This window comes from Natrix helvetica (genome assembly GCF_964273705.1).
Source record: "Natrix helvetica genome assembly, chromosome: 2".
In the NCBI taxonomy this organism is placed as follows: Eukaryota; Metazoa; Chordata; class Lepidosauria; order Squamata; family Natricidae; genus Natrix; species Natrix helvetica.
Window position 1 is genome coordinate 125,606,926 of NC_138552.1, and position 18,049 is coordinate 125,624,974.

An 18,049-nucleotide genomic window follows, 5' to 3' on the forward strand; every position below is an offset into this window, starting at 1 on the left:
GCTGACAGAAATGGAGCAAAAATGGGGCCACAGAAAGCCATATTTAGCAAAACACAAAAATAATGTAACGTAAGTGGGTGTGAATACCTAACAGATCTCAGGTATATAAAATCATCTCAGGAATCCAAGGGGTTCTTGTTTCTTCAGTTTGGAAAAGAAACACATGGAGTGAAACTATGGCCATGGGCTGGTTATTGAGAGCCCGCCACAATAAATTAGTTGAGTTCTCAGCTATGAAGGAGCCTCCATTCCTCTGTAGTTTGCTACTTGAGAGAGAGAGTTAAATATCTATTAGAAAGTGCCATACAATAGCAGAGTTGGAAGGGACCTTGGAGGTCTTCTAGTCCAACCCCCTGCCTAGGCAGGAAACCTATACTGTTTCAGACAAATGGCTATCCAACATCTTCTTAAAGACTTGCAGTGTTGGGGCATTCATAATTTCTGGAGGAAGCTGTTCCACTGATTAATTGTTCTAACTTTCAGGAAATTTCTCCTCAGTTCTAAGTTGCTTCTCTCCTTGATTAGTTTCCACCCATTGCTTCTTGTTCTACCCTCAGGAGCCTTGGAGAATAGTTTGACTCCCTCTTCTTTGTGGCAATCCCTGAGATATTGGAACACTGCTATCATGTCTCCCCTAGTCCTTCTTTTTCTTAAGCTAAACATACCCAGTTCCTGCAACCGTTCTTCATATGTTTTAGTCTCCAGTCCCCTAATCATATTTGTTGCTCTTCTCTGCACTCTTTCTAGAGTCTCCACATCTTTTCTACATCATGGTGACCAAAACTGAATGCAGTATTCCAAGTGTGGCCTTACGAAGGCATTATAAAGTGATGTTAACAAGTCACTTCCGGTTTGCTTGGAGGGTCATTTTGAGTGCTCCGAAGGCTTCAGGGAAGCCTCCGGATGGTCCCTAAAGCCTCCGGTGGGCCTCCAGGGGGGGCGGGGGAGGCTCTTTTCGCCCTCCCCAGGCTCCTATAAAGCCTCTGGAGCCTGGGGAGGGCGAAAAAACCATGTTAAATGGGGGGGGGAGCTCCTGTAGTGCGCGCATGCACACTGGGGGGTCACGCATTGCATTATGGTGCGGCATGCCTGCACACGACCCCCCTGCGCTCCCCCCACTTGTGGCACATGAGCCAAAAAAGGTTCACCATTGCTGATCTATATTGTACCTGTACATTTTGTTTTTGTTGCCTAAATGTAAAACCTTACCCTTTTCACCATTGAATTTCATTTTAGTAGATAGTGCCCAATGTTCAAGTTTGTCAAGATCCTTCTGTATCTTTAGCCTATCTTCTGGAGTGTTGGTTATTCCTACCAGCTTGGTGTCATCTGCAAATTTGATGAGTTTCCCATTTATTCCCTCATCCAAATCATTGATGAAGATGTTGAAGAGTACTGGGCCAAAAACAGAGCCTTGGGGTACTCCACTGCATACTTCCCTCCATGAAGATGCAGTTCCATTGAGGACTACACGTTGAGTGCGGTTGGTCAGCCAGTTACGAATCCATCTGGTGGTGATGCTGTCCACCCCACGTTCTTCTACTTTATCTAGTAGTAGGTTATGGTCTACCTTATTAAATGCCTTACTGAAGTCCAAGTAAACTATATCGATGGCATTCCTCTGATCCACTAATTTTGTCACATTATCAAATAATGCAATAAGATTAGTCTGGCATGATCTGTTTTTGACAAACCCATGTTGGCATTTGGCTATTACTTTGTTTGCTTCTAGATGTTTGCTAATTCGTTGCTTGTTATCTATTTCAGAATCTTTCCTGGTATTGAGGTCAGGCTGATAGGTCTGTAGTTTCCTGTATCTATTTTTTCCCTTTTTTGATGATGGGAACCACATCAGCTCTTATCCAGTCCTCTGGTAGTTCCCCGGTGCTCCAGGATCTCTGAAAGATATAGTTCAGTGGTTCTGAGATCTTGTCGTTCCTTCAGAACCCTGGGGTATAATCCATCCGGTCCTGGTGACTTGAACTCGTCTATGGTAGACAGGTGCTTACTTACCATTTTCTTCCCTATTTCAACTTGTGTTCCTAATCTGATTTTTGTGGTGCTGTTTTTGATAGGTTGGACTGTTTTATCCCTTTGTGTAAAGACAGATGCAAAACATGAGTTAAATAGTTCTGCTTTCTCCCTGTTGCTTGTCACCTTCTTGCCACTTTCTCGCAGCAATAGACCAATTGTTTCCTTAACTTTTTTCTTGTTTTTAACATGTTGGAAGAAGCTTTTTATTTTTTACTTTTGTGGCAAGCCTTTCTTCATTGTGAGCCTTAACTTTCCTCACTTCATCTTTACATGCTCGGGCTATTTGCTGATATTCTGCCTTAGTTATGCCCCCCCCCCTTTCCACTTTTTATATTTATTTATTTTTGTCTTTCAATTTGTCAGAGAGTTCTTTATGAAGTCATGCTGGTTTCCTTTGGGACCTGTTATTTTTCTTCTTCATTGCTATTGTGCTAGACTGAGCTTTTGTAATCTCATTTTTCAAAATTTCCCAAGCTTCTTGAGTTGTTTTTCTCTTGAGGATTCTCATCCATGAAATTCTTCCCAAGCTCTCTCTAAGTTTATTGAAATTAGCTCTCTTAAAGTCCAAGAGTCTAGTTTGACTTTGTTCTACTACTTGTGTTTGCATAATGTTGAATTCCAATATTGCATGGTCACTTGCCCCCAGGGTTCCTGTGGCTTCAACACTTTCTATCATTTCCTCTCTGTTAGTGAGAATTAAGTCCAATATGGCTGATCCCCTTGTCCCCTCCTCTACTTTTTGGGAAACAAAATTGTCTGCTAGGTTTGTTAGGAACCTATTGGATCTTCCACTTGGTGCAGAGTTTGTTTCCCAGTTGATGTCAGGGTAGTTAAAATCCCCCACTACTATTGTGGTGTGCTTCCTACATACCTTAGTTAGCTGACTAGCAAAAAGTGCATCTACTTCCTCTGCTTGGTTGGGTGGCCTGTAGTATAGACCTATAGCAATGTCATTCCCCTCCCCCAACCTTTAATATTGACCCAAATGCATTCAAGATAGTTCTCATCATTGTTGTGCTCTATTTCTGTAGAGAGGTAATTATTTCTTATATATAGTGCAACTCCACATCCTCTTTTGTTTGGTCTATTTCTTTTAAATAATTTAAATCCTTCTAGCTGTATGTTCCATTTGTCAGTTTCATCCCACCAAGTTTCTATAATGGCAACAATATCATATCTGCCCTCTTTTACTTGAATTTCTAATTCGCCCTGTTTATTCCTCATACTCTGTGCATTGGTGTATAGACATTTGAGTCCATTTTGATTGATCCTGTGTTTACTGCCTACATAACCTGTGTTATGCTGGACTGCCCCTATTTTCTTGCCACTTGTATGATTCATGCACATGGTATGGCACTCACTATTAAATGCTTGGTTTTGCCTGACAGCGGGAGTGATAATCTCACCCGCACAAACATCTGTGTTACATGCACTGATAACCCTATGAATTTTAGATTGCTGGGGACAGAAATGTTCTGTATCAATTAATTCTCTGTCCCCGCTGTTCAGTTTAAATGTTTATCCAGAAAATCTGTGAATTTAATGCCAAGTAACTCAGTCCCTTTCTTGGATGGATGCAAAACATCTCTTTTGTAGTTTTTTATTGGACCAGCTGCAAACATCATGACTAATAAAACCAAAGCCTTCCCTTTTACACTACTCCTTTAGCCACACATTAAACTCTGCTACACACTGTCCCTTCCCTTTCTGTTCCTTATATCCTGGTAAAACCTCTGAAAAGATAAGCCTACAACCTATACTGCTAAGTTCATACCCCAAGCTCTGGAAATCATTTTTCACAGAAAGTACATCTTTTTGGGACAGATCATTTGTGCCAAGATGTATAATAGCATCAACATCACAGTCCTTACTTGCATTCTTGACTATCTGAAGAATACGCCTCTTGTCTCTGCCGGCAGTAGCACCTGGCAGACACCTGACCTCTTTTAAAACCTCCATATCCTTTCCTAAATTTACATCTCTTATGATTGAATCACCAACCAGAAGGTGACTTCTCTTTTTGCATACCTTGCTCTTCTTGCGTGACTGATGTGTGATACCTGGTTCCCCATTTCGCCTTTCCGAAGTAAATTCTTCATTTTGGACCACGATCCCCTGCTTATTTGAGTCATCATTATCACAACTACCTTGACCTGTCTCCTTAGTGTCTCCATTAGGGTCAGCAAGGGCGCTATATCTGTTATGCTGGCTCACAGCAAAAACTTTGTGTTTATGGTTCACAGCTCTCACCCTGCCAGATCCCACAGTTGTCCAGACTTCTCTTCTCCTGCAGGATCTTTGCAGGGGGGGGGGGGGGCTGATAGCGTGGCATCTCCATAGAGTGGAATAGCCTAATTGGACACCTAATTTCTGCTTGGAGAGCACAAATTAGAGATTCTAGATTGGTAATCTGTTTATGTAGACTAGTAATTTGTTTACAAAGGGGGCAGTATCCAAATTTGAAAAGCGGACTGTGAAAGACAGGTGCAAGACAGCTATTACATTGAACTAAACCGGTCATTTTGAAATAAAATAAAATCACAATTTCAAGCTCACTAATCCAGAATGTATTATTACTATTTGGGTTTATGGACATATGATTCTACCTACTCCTCTTTGTCTCTCTGCTTCCCCCCTTCCAGCCAGCAGCTCCAATCACCAGCCACAGGAAAGCTCAAATGAAAAAGGGAACAAGAATATATGAGGAACCACTTTATCTTGATGGGACTAATCTGCCCCCCTCATTTCAGTGGAAAGTGCCTACTTCAGATCAGAAGCCAAAGAATTTTAGCTGGAAAGGTCCAGGTCCTCTGCAATATTTTCCCATCAGAGGGTGGGGTCCATCCTCACACTCTTGGCCTTCCGGAAGAGCCTAAAAACTTGGCTCTTCTGCTTGGCCTTGGGCTCCCAATAGGGGCCTGCTACAGTGGATGTGGCTGACAGGATCTGGAAGATTCTCACCCTCATCTTGTTTCTTAACTTTTAATCTTTTTGTTTTAATTTTATAGTGTTTAGCACTTTTTAACTTTTTATTATATTGTAAGCCACCCATGATTGAGATGGGTGGCATATAAATTTAATAGCTTAATAAATAATAAGAGAGATAGGAGGATTGCAAAAAAAGAGAAATGGTTGTTTGGCTCTTACCCTGTATATCATGCAGGTTCTTAAGAGAACAAAGCTTCCTACATCTGTCCTAGATATTCTTGTTCACTAGCAAGAATTCTGAATTTTATATTCTAGGATACACAGAATGTTTTGATGTTAGGTGAGGGCTGCATGCTAATTGGAATAATAAAGAACTGGCTTCTTCAAAACCTATATGTTTTATAATAAGCACTCTGGGTTGGACTTTAGTACTGGGGAATGTATGCTGTGAAATTGACCTTTTTTTTCTTGTACTTTACCTGATATTTCAAAAGGAGAGAATGAACAACTTCTTACTTTCCTATTTTCCCCTTCTACCATGTCTCTGTGAAATGCTCAGGTTCAGATCTCTAAGCCAGTCCCAACAATGAGCTGTCTAGCCCTAATACCAAACAGTAAGGGAAGGGCACAGGAATGGTACAGAAATAAGGTGGGGGTTTTATACTTCTTCCTGACAGCCGTTCCCAAGCAATGGATGTATAGCTTTGGCTGGTCTGGTTTGGCTGTAACGCGCGTGCCCGCTTGCTTCACCTGCACATGCGCACTGTTCAATGTAAATTGTTCTTCGTGCATGCGCAGAATAATTTACAGTGAATTGTGCACATGCAGTCACTAGAAACCAAAATGGCGGCGGTCCAGTGGTGGTAAGGGAACCGGTTCAGGGGCGTTGCAGGCCTGGGTCACTGCCGGTTCTGCGACCTAGGCCTGAATTCCACTACCGGTTTGGCTGAACATATTTTGTTATGCTTTTGTACTTTAAAAAAAAACACAACCAGATAGGACTTTGTTTTCAAAATAGTTCTATCTATTGGTTTGCAGCTGAGGCTAGAAAGTGGGAAATCAAAACAGCTGTTAGGAAGCTGAAGAACAGAGAGCAGTGAGGCCCTGAGACATTATTGGAAATGTTTCTTGGTTTTCAATACTTTAGAAATGATGCCGCAAATCTTGGGCTTGCTGCAGAATTATACGCGGTCTGAGCACAATTCCTATGTGTGTATTTTGTATAATTAAATTTCAGTGAAAGTATATAATCCACTATTTAGTGTGAACATAGTGGAAACACACACACACGCACACGCACACATACACACACTCTTGAAATAAAACAGGAAAGAGAACATTTATTTTGCGCCTTCATGCTTCTTACATCAAATCCAAACTCATTCAAGTGCCAATTTAGGATCAACTTGGCTTATAGAATAAAACAAGCTGAACTGTTTGACAACATTTTTGAATTTCTGAAATAGTTGTACCTAAGCACACATTGAAATCATTACGCAAACAAGCTTTTGAAACATTTTAGCTGTCTGAGTAGACAGAACGGAATATAATTCCCACTTATTTCCCTTTCAAATAGTAAATTTTGCAGGAACTGTTCCATAGCGATGGCTGAATCTGATTGTTTAATAACAACGTGTCAGATTCTCTGTTTGATATGTTAATATGACTCTAGGTTTTCCCAGAATTCTCTCTGAGTGGCAGTTTGGCACTCGGGTGGTCAGAGTAGATTGAGAATTTTCACAGTTGCCTTTGGCTTCACACCGCCCATAAACTGCATGCCAATCAACGTCACAGTTAAGGGGGTTCTCAGTCAGCTGGGGTAACTTGAATTTTTGACAATGTAATTATGGCCCTTGCATCCACAATAGAAGTCTGAACAGGATGGAAGGTTTTTTATTGATTGTTTCAGAAGGGAAATTTATCAATGTCTCTGACACTATTCATATGTATTCCCTAAAAAACCTCTCCTGACAAGTTTCCAAAGAGAAAACTAGCTCGGTGGCCTTGTCCATAGTTTTGTCCTTTCTAACAAAATTGATCCAGGCTGGTCTGAAAGAACTTGCATAAATTTGACATGTGAGTTTTAGTGCAGAGTATCAGCGTAAATGCTGTTTCACTATTGCATACTGCATTTTGTTATTGGGAACTCAGTAAAGGATGACATGCCAGAGAGTAGAATTTCCAAAATGGCATGTAGCCTTAAAGGTAAATTTTGATAGTCATGAAACTTGATACCTTGATATTATTAATCTCAGTTTACTCATATTCAATCTGTTCTATGCCTTCCATTCCTTTCTTATTGCTCATTAATCAATTCAACCTCATTGAGAGCCCAAATCATGGAAAGTAAGTAAGTGCTGCTGAAAAGCACTTTTGAGTTGAATCTTCTGTGCTTCTTCAGGATTTTAATGATTCATTGTTTTGTATACTTGTACAATTTAGTTATTTTTGGCAATGTAGGTCTGTATCATGCCCAATACTTTTTGGCAGATCAATGTGTGCTAGAGGCTTATACTTTCCAACTTCCACACTGATTATTAAAAACATTTGTAGAATGCTCTATATTTTCATTTAATAATAAACAAATCTTGTCACAGAAGTTGAATCATATATTCTAAGCACAACAGGGTGTCTTGAAGATGATTTTAAATTTCAACTTGGTGAATCTCCTTGGAACTTTTAAATTCCTTTTAAATGAGGAACTCATCAAAAATCGATCTGATAAGTGGATGCAACATATGAAATTGACCCACTTTATACTATTGGATGCTGTGATTGTTATTAAAAAACATTGGAAAATTAAAATGTATCTTTTATTGGATTGCATTGATTCTTAAAACTGTAGAAACTTTCTTTGTCTTACAAAATTGAAAAGGTACCATAGGTTTGAAAAAATTTATAGTGAAAGATAAATTTACTTGAATCTGATCACGATTGAGCACAATAATTTTGTTTTATTGATAGATTATGCCAGAAATACTAAATGTAAAGTTATATTCATTTTTTTCCCTTTGGTATTACACTCTACCGTTTCCCCCCCTTCTTTAATTATTTCTATTTATTTTATAGTTTTGGATTGCTCATTCATGCTGAGAGACAGAAAAAAAGAGTACAGAGTTGTTACTGTAAAGCAGTGCTCCCCAACCTTTTTATCGCCGCGGACCGGTAAATGTTTGATAATTTTTCCGTGGCCCGCTTGTTTTGATTTAATAATTTTAATTTAATTGTATTTAAACATGCCTTCAAAATAAAATACAGCTACACCAAAAAATGAATATAAAGTCATTTATTTTATTTAACTCACTAGAATGCCAAATCAATGAGAACCCTGAGCTTGTTTCTTTGCAACGAGATGGTTCCATCTGGGGGTAATAGGAGACAATGACACCCGAAGTGTGTTGCTTATGTCCAGTTTATTCCATTGTTTTGTTTTGGTTGCTGTCACTGCAGAAAACCCCGCTTCACACAGATAGGTTGTCGGAAATGGCAATAGGGATTTAAGTGCTGTGGTGGCAATCTCAGGGTATTCCGCCATGACTTTAATCCAGAACACCGGCAGAGTTGTTGTCTCGAATGTAGTTGCCAGCGTGCCCCTTTCAATACAGAGATGCCAGCGTGCCCCTTTTAATACAGAGATGCCAGCGTGCCCCTTTCAACACAGAGATGGCAGCATGCCCCTTTCAATACAGAGATGCCCCAGCATTCCCCCTTTCAATACAGAGATCATCGCGCCATAGTGCCGAGTCTCCTCAATAGCAGAGAACCCCCCCCTCCGTGCACTTATGCCTGAACCCGCACAAACACATTCGACCCAGGAGTTGTTGACCTAAATAAGTGCAATAGGCCTGGGTGAATGAGAGGGCATTCTAATAAAACCACTGCTGCTCCTCTTTCCGTTTGATAGTGCTGAGTCCCCCCCACTTATCTTACGGCAGCTTCTCTTCAGTCCCCGCGTCTCCGACCTCGAGTCCTCAGTCCTCCCGTGGCGCCTCCTCCTTGGCCAATGGCGTGAGGTTTGCCTTTCGGCCAATGGCGTGAGGTTTGCCTTTCGGCCAATCAGTGATTTGCCAGGAGGAGCATCAGTGTAACAATGGGCGGGCTTGGGAGGGCGCAATGCTCTGCGCCTCGGCCGCCCGCCACAGTGAAATGATTTAAAGTTCCTCGGGCGGCCCGGTGCCGATTGATCCACGGACCGGCACCGGTCCGTGGCTCGGGGGTTGGGGAACAAGGCTGTAAAGTATTGTTGATATCACATGAGCTTACCACTATTACTTATGTATTCAGTACAGTACTACATAAAGCTGTGTGTATTATAGTATTTATTGTATAACCGTAGAAACTTGTCTTTGTCTATTTTTAGACCTTATGTTAAAATTTCACATTTTGGTATCATTGATATAAACAGTCTTTTTGCTATAGAGAAGTTGTTCTCCCAATCAATGCTCAGTTAATAATTTAGAAAATGAATTAAATAATTGAGTTATTATATTGAACAACCATTTTTTTGTATTTCGGAATATTTCCAGCTGTAAACGTTTTGGTAAAAACATAATTACAAATTTAATTTCTTGGGTTTTTACTCTAGCAATCTTTCTTTAGTTAGAAATCTAAGTAATAGATAAACTTTGTGGTTGATAGCTTTATTTTTTCCACCCTATACTGCTATAATATGTATTAACTGCTCATGAATAAACTGTAGTAATTATTTTGCTTCCAAGGTATTTTAGGTCAGGGTGGGACCATAGTCTTGAAAACTGTCAGAATAAACATCTGTCCCTCAAGTCCTTTTACTCCCTCAGTTCTTTACAGATGATCAGGGCCAGGTTTTGCTGCCATGAGTGCCAATTTGAAGTTTTGGAAGAAATCCAGTTTGTTTTAAACAGGTGGAATTACATGAAGGCGTCTTCAGAGCAATTTAAAAATAACTAAAATGGCAGGGAAGGTTTCTGCAAATACAATGCTATTTTTTGTTACTCCACCAAAGTGAATTAACCCGTGACAATTCAGAAAGTTGATAGCATGATATTTTCACTCTGGACTATTTCTACAATTAATAAAGATTAGGTGTCCGTATTCTAGTATTAGTACTGCTTTATAAAGCCTTAATAAGGGAACACCTGGAATACTGCATCCAGTTTTGCTCACCACATTACAAAAAAGATGTTGAGACTTTGGAAAAAGCGCAAAAAGGAGCAACTTAAGATGATTAAAAGCCTGTGGACTAAAATTTATGAAGAACAGTTGCAGGATTTGGCTAGTCTAGAGAAAAGGACTAGGTGTGACATAATAGCAGTATTTGAGAGGTTGCCACAAAGAGGAGAGGGTCAACTTATTTACCAAAGCACCTGTAGGCAGGGTAAGAAACCATGGGTGGAAACTAATCAAGGAGAGTAGCAACCTGGAACTAAGGAGAGACTTCCTAACAGTGAGGACAATTAACCAGTGAAACAGCTTGCCTTCAGACGTTGTAAGTGCTTCATCACTAGAGGTTTTTAAGAAGAGATTGGACAGTCACTTGTCTGAAATGGTATAGGGTCTCCTGCCTGAGCAGGGTGCTGGACTGGAAAACCTCCAAGATCCCTTCCAGCTCTATTCTGACTGAGTATACCCGAACCCTAACCCTAACCCTTACTATTGGCTCTTCACAAACTGCCCCCAATAAAAAAAAAAATTCTTGTTAGCCTGAAAAAATGAGGCCCTTTTTCTTTTACAGTACCTTGCCTTCAGTGATGGAGAATTTAAGTGAGTGTATCCAATTTCTTTGGATGAGTTTTCTTTAATTGTAGGGATACTTTGCTGTTCCCTTGCTTTTAGCTGAGTTTTGATCAATTGTGGAGAAGTCTGGAAATCTTTACAAGTTTGTTTCTTTGATGTACACAAACGTTGTGTTGCAGCATGCAAAGAATCATACCTCCCCCTCCACTACCAGTAGAGTTCACCTTGCACCATTTGAACTTTCCTGTGCATTTGTTAAGATGCCAAAATTGCCAATTAAAATCATGGGATAAAATTCAAATGCAGAGAAATGAATGGACTATGCTGAATGTGGTGGGAGATATTGGAAATGCATTGCCTTTTCTTTCTTTTTTTTTCAATGAAGATAAGGGAGAATCTAATTAAGGAGTGATCAAAGCACTTAGGGCAGGGGTATGAAACTCAAGGCCCAAGGGCTGGATCTGGCTGCGGGATGCTTAGGGGGGCAGCCCTTCAGAGCTCCATTTTCGCCAGCAGAGGATTGCAGGAGACCGTCACAGCCAAAAACAGAGCTCGGGAGCCCATTTTTGCTGGCAGAATGCTTGTGCCACCATAGGTACACCCAATATGAATGACATCAATCTGGCCATGCCCACTCCAGCTACATTCACCCTTTGAGGTCAAACACAACCCTGATGCTGCCCTCAATGAAATTGAGTTTGACACCCCTGACTTAGGGAATGGGGCAATAAGATTAGTGAATGGAAAATTTGACAGAGAAAATGATCACTCATTGGCTTATATTCTCTGCCATTTACAATTGACTAACATGAGCCAAGCAAAGTTTAATTCAAGATTCTCAGTGTGAGCTCCTGAGTCTCATTCACAGACAACATAGCACACCAAATGTTTTGCAGCTGTAATAGTTAAGAACAACCTGAGGAAAGTTGATACAAGTTCATGTTAATTGCAAATACTTTGCTGGAACTAAAGCAGAGGTGATATGCTGCCGGTTTTTACCGGTTTGGGTGCGAGGCTCTGCCCATCCACCCTGACGTCATCACGGACCTTCTGCGCATGCTCCAGCTACTGAACAGGTAGTGAAGAGAATAGAATACCATTACTGAACCAAAGTTCTATATCTTGGTGTGGCAAACTCCTAGTGGTTAATTTTTAATATAATGCTAATTTTATCAAGAATTTGTGTTTGAATAGTGCTGATTTATTGCATTTTTCCAGGTGAGATTTTAGATTGCAATCTTTATTTCCTTTATACTCTATAAAATAAAAGAAACAGTTAATACTGCTTAGTTGCCTGAGTGATGAGTGGTGGCTGAGTTGGAGACATAGAAGGGACATTGGATCAATGTACTTCAATTATGTTAAATCAAAATATTTAGATGAAATCAGTAGCTTCTCAAATATATACAACATTTACAGAATATGTGAAATAAGGGTAAGAAATTCAGGGCCAGGCCAAGATATTTTACTGCCTGAGGTAGAATAACAAATGGTGACCTTCTCCTCAAGTCACAATATATAATATCTTTAACTGAATAATTAATTCTGACACTTATGAGAAACTCCCACAAGTATCTTTCTCTAGCAGGAAAAATATATACATATTTTATTAAATGATAAACAATGTGCTTCCTTTTCATGACATCCAGAATCATTTGTCCAACTCAGCTTATCACTATGTGCCTAATGTTAGGGCTGGTTGGCCCTGCAGCATTTTAAACAAGGATCAACAGAATTAGTATAACAAGATCGTTATAAAGATAACATGATGTGTGTAAAATGCCTTTTATTCTAAAACAGTGTAAAATAAAGTAAGTGTAAAGTAAGGATTGTTATTATTATAAAGGGCCATTCCACTCATCATATATGCTTATTTTAGACCACCTCTTTGGCCTTAGTTCAGTTAACTTGTCAGGTAGCCTTATTTTATAATGGAATATCTGCTTATTCTGCTGCTGGATAGAAATGATAAGATCTGTCCCTTCTTGGAGGAATCTTTCATTTCAGGCATTCCTAGAAAATCTAATAATGTTGGTATGGGAAGGGGCTATGCTAAAAATCCCTCCAAGGTACCTTAACGTTGTGATGTTAGTCTCAAGAGACTTATCTTTAGCTGGTCTTGAAATAGCAATTTCTTTCACTTGGAAAATACTAGCAATAGCAATAGCACTTAGACTTATATACTGCCCCATCATAGTGCTTTATGGCACTCTATGAGTGGTTTACAAATGTCAGCATATTGCCCACAACAACGTGGGTCCTCATTTTACCAACTTCGAAAAGATGGAAGGCTGAGTCAACTTCAAGTCCCTTCAGGATCAAATACTAGACTATAGGCATACTTAGGCTGCAAGACTGAATTCCAACCACCCAGCGCCACCAAGGATAAACTTTACTGTTATTCTAATAGCTTATCTGAAATGCTCTTTTGAGTATTAGTTGATTTGCTTTATATGTTAATGGTTGCCCCTATCTTGCCATCTTCACACCTGAATGTCCGTCCCAATTCAATATATATGATGCCCTGTCTTTGACTTAACCAATGAATTTATTTGTCCAATTGTACTTCCTGTCTAATTTTCTTCCTCAGGTGAGAGTTTCATTGATAGCCTCCTTGGATCCAATGTCATTTTTCGGATCATGACAATAGAAAGATGCATAATACAGTATATTATTGTTGGATATCATTGAAGTATTATGCTGATGAAGTTCTGCATAAAATAAAGTCAAAATGAAATATTCTTTGAAAAAGCCTCTTAAGACTTTAGACTGACTTTTACTAGAATGCTTATATGAAACTATACCTCAGTGAGAGACTAAGTGGTGTGCTACAAGATTCAGTCCTGGGCCTGGTGTTTTCAGTATTTTCTTTAGGCTTTGAATGAACAGAAGTGTTCACAACTAGCCACAGTGATGAAATGTTCATTGGGATGACATGCTACAGGCACTGCCATTTTGTACTTCCATCATAATTTCATAAGCAAGTACTAAGAGGTAGAATTTATGTTGTAGTGCAACCCTATCTGATATTTTTTTTTTTTTTTGGTATAAGAGGATAACTGTCAGGCTTTCAAGATTCTGTTATGATGTCTTTTAACAATAAAACAGATCTTCCAGTATTCCTTGGATTAATTGTTTCCTGACCCAGCCTGCCTTGCAGGCTGACAGCAACTGTCATAGAAATTGACTGATCCTCTAATAAAAATATATATAATTTACATTTTAGATAAAGCCAACTTCACACACACTATTTCATCATTTCCACAACTTCTTTAAATAAAAAGGTTTGTATTACTATTTATAAGATTGATTGATTTTTTAAAATCAATCAATACAAAAACTGTGTTAAATGTTGGAGAAGCAAGAGATATTTCATATTCCAATATAAAGAACTGAGAAGGCTCTTCATTGCCATAAAAATACTAAGCCCTGAGTCATTTCTGTCATTGCATGTCCACTTTGAAGATCCTCAGTGGAGGCTAGTGGAAATTCCAGCATGTTCCTTGAACTTGTCTGGCTTGTTCAGGAAGAATGAGCAATACACCAGCAAGCTTCCTATTCTATCCCAACCACACATTTTCCCTTTGCATGCTAACAAGCAAACCTTAACTAGATGAATCTGCTTTCATATTTAAAGTGAACAGTTTACTACATAATTCAGCTGATTGTAGCAGTACTTTCATCTCAGAGACACTTTTATCAAAGCCACTAATAGGATATCCGGGAACATATACATATTGTACAACATAGACAAGGAAATGTACACTAACTATGTATTGTTGTTATAAATTTGAATTGTGGATATTCATTGATACTTTGGTGATTTACAGGTAGACCTTATTTGGTAGTTTATAGGTAGACCTCATTTAGTGACTACCTCATTTTGTGCCTCATCACAGTTATGATGGTGATGGTGATGATGAAGAAGTAACTTTACAATCAATCCTAATATTTATGAATTTTGCAGGTCTGAGAAAAGATCATAAGCAGATAATTCAAAGGCCATTTGAATTGTCAGTCTCAGTTGTGGCATTAAACAAGGACCACCCGTATTGCTTTTGTAATCTGCTCAGATTCACTTTGATTGATGTGGGATAGAAGAACTTTGATCTCCTTTTTCCTCTCTGAAGTAGCTTCCCTGAAAACAGTGTCTTGAATTCATACTTCTAGGGAATTGTATATCAAAACCTGAATTTTAGGAAGTTGTGAAAATACTACACAATCGTTTTCTTAAAGAAAACTGCATTTAGTGGGATGGATTAGACTTTTTTTCTGATTAAGAATGGTTAAATTTATGATTAACCATTTCTGTCTATATTAATGGAATACATCCCCCCCCCACTAAATTAATTGCTTTGTTGTGGAGTACAAATAATACATTATAGAATGCAATTAATGATTAAGTACTGTGGTGTCTGTACAAATAAAAACTGAAAGCTATTAATGCTGGGATGATTTATTTTGGAAATATGATTTCCAAAGTAGGTATGAATATAGATTTGCCCCAACGGTATAGTTGTTACTTAGTATGACATTGATAAGTTACAAAGTACACTGACTTATTTTGTATTGTGAAAAAAGTATATATCTTTGAGTTTAATAGTTAAGTCTCCTCTGTATTATTATTACTTATTTTTATTTATCAGTACTAAAAGGAAAAGAGAAGAAACTGCTTGGAAAAGGAAAATAAGTATTTAATTTCTAACTTCTTTTTCTGTATTCTGATAGGTGGTGTTTACAAACATTTAAATCACCTTTAAAACATAGTATAAATGTTTTTATTTGCCTTATTACATGCTCTACATATGGAAATAATTCCTGCTGAAATTTAGTTAGGCTTCTGTTGTGGATTTATGCTATTCATTTTGCCATTGGAAGTATTGTTGAAAGCAATCTTCATATTGCCTGTGTGCTACTGGGAATAGCACATCATTGGGACCAACATCCCAGGAGAGATTATTTTCTTCTCTGATCTGAAAAAAAGAAAAAGAAAAATATTTTAAATTGTATATTCCACTGTACGTTTTGGAGACAATACAAGAAAATAATTGGTTGGCCAAACCTTTTTAGTTATGGAATTCAAACCTGATGTCGTTATGACAGCCCTTGTATTAGGATGACTTAACATTTTCTTCAGAGCATTATATTGTGTTGGGGATGTTTTACAGGGCTTAGTTTGTGTTCCTTAGTTTGTGCTCTAAACCAGGAGTGGGCATGGCCAGTGCATGATATATCTGGCTCGCAGGCTGTGAGATTGACACCCATTATAGAACATTAATTTTTCAACCCACTTTAATGAAGTGAAATAGTACATAATGAAAATGTTTAGTATTTTTCACTTATAAGTACTAGCAAGCAGTATTATATTAAAAACTTAAAAATGAGTAAAAGGCAAGTTCTTAATCCATACATCGTTCTCATTATGTTCTTAAACACTAAAGATTTGGTTGGGTTGTGCTTAATATTCATTAAAAATGTCATCCTTCTTTTCCTCATATCTGAATCTTATTTAATATTTCAGGCTGTGTCCCAAAATATCAGTCACATAGTTGAAATCAGCAGCATACTCCAATGATACAAAGTTGGATTTAATGGACTTTGTGGATTGGAAACCTGGAGATGAAGTTGTTGTATGGGGAGGAAGTTTTGAAGGTACTCAAAAGACAAAAGAAATTCTTACCATTAAGGAAATAAATGGTACAGATCTCTACATTATATCTCCACTAAGGTAATCATGCCTGAATTGGCAGTGTTGTGTTGGCAAGGCTCATGTGATGTTAATTTGAAGTTCACAAAACTGTGGATCTGCATTGGTACAATTACATTTCAGCTGGAACAGTGACATATACAGACAACTGTGGTGTCTGCTGATTAAGTACTCATCACGGAAAGGGGAATCAGTGCTGATGCTGCTAGAGGATGTATTAAGGCTAAGTTCTGCCTTCAATTCAGCTTATTTCTGGCATTTAACAATTGATGGAATTGTTGACACAATTTGGTAGAACTATCAGTATTTATTCTTATGTATCCTATAGATATTCTTACAATGTTACTGAGAAGCAGGTTGTTGAAGAGCATCATGTTTTTAGAGCTGTTGTGGCATTGCTGAGTAGGAATCTAGTCATCCAAGGAAATGTCACAAGTGAAAAAGTTTCCCATCTGCAACTCCGTAAAGCAGCAGCTATTTCAGGGGGTGAATGAGGAAGAAGTGCACACCCATGCACAACAGAAGTAAATAAGTGAGCAGAGCATTGTAGTTTTTAACATCTCCGGTTTTTATCATTATTTCAGAGGCCCTTTCCAGTTTACTTCATGTACGTGGTAACAAAATAATAATCCACTTTTCAGTATATGAAATGTTAAGCAGACCGAACCGAGGCATTTTCTGCTTGCTTCAACGGGAAGAGTTGGATTAAATTAAATTAAGTAGGCATTTTCAGAATATAATTTTGTACTTTAGATTAATGTACTAATCTGATTCATGTACACACCTTTCTTCCCCAGTTTTAAAGGGAAAGAATATTTTAAAAAGTATTTTGAGATATTGTAAGAAATATGCATCAACATGAAGAAAAAAATGAAACACTACTTAATTAAGAGTGCCCTTCAAAGACTGTGGAAGAGAATGCTAATATATATGAACATTGGATTTGCTATTTCACAATGTACTCTTTAATCAAGGAGATAATTGTAGGAATAATTTATATTTTTGTAAATTTTTGAGACACATGCTGAGTACATTAAACAGTTTATTGGATTCTTGTCACTGAAATGTTTTTTGTAGATATGATTTTCGTTCTACATTTAATGTTTTAATGAGTATCAGTAACAGTAACACTGATACAAGAGACTGTCTAACAGTGGCGTAGCATGGGGGGTGCAGGGGGTGCCGGCCGCACCGGGCGCAACATCTGGGGGGGGCCGCACTGACTCGCCCCGCGCCGCCCTTTGCCGGACTGTGGCCGCCTCTTTCCGCGCCCGGCTCGGGCCCCGAACTAAGCTCCCCGGCCCCGGCCCGCCCAGGCTCCTCCTGCTCACCGCCTACCTCCCAACGGAGCCGCCAAGACCCGCTGTGCCGCCCCCGCGGGAGCCGAAGGAGAGCGGCGCTGCGCTCCGTCTGCCCGCGGCTGCAACACCACTGCGTCCTCCCGCTCCGCCTGGAGCGCCCCGGGAAGCCTTCCCGAAGCCCCCGGTGCGCCTCCCACCCCCGTGGCACCTGCTTCCCTTCAGTCAAGCCTTTTCCTGCTGCCCTGTCAAGCTCCTCCTCGGGAGGAAGGCAGGAGGCCAGCATGGAGAGCCTCACTTGACTGATGCCGACCAAGGGGCAGCTGCAGTCGGGCCGCCCTCGGGTTAGGGGGCGCAAATTACTTGC

At 39.3% G+C, this 18,049-nt stretch overlaps 1 protein-coding gene across 1 annotated transcript in view; it reads left to right on the forward strand.

The window, feature by feature from the left end:
- PKHD1 (PKHD1 ciliary IPT domain containing fibrocystin/polyductin) overlaps nt 1-18,049 on the forward strand; it is a gene marked incomplete at its 3' end in the record, with an annotated part of 306,709 nt that overhangs the window by 139,773 nt on the left and 148,887 nt on the right. The window contains 3 exon segments of the mRNA XM_081943866.1: nt 16,199-16,223; nt 16,227-16,405; nt 16,713-16,870. Coding sequence (XP_081799992.1) covers nt 16,199-16,223; nt 16,227-16,405; nt 16,713-16,870 — 362 coding nt within the window.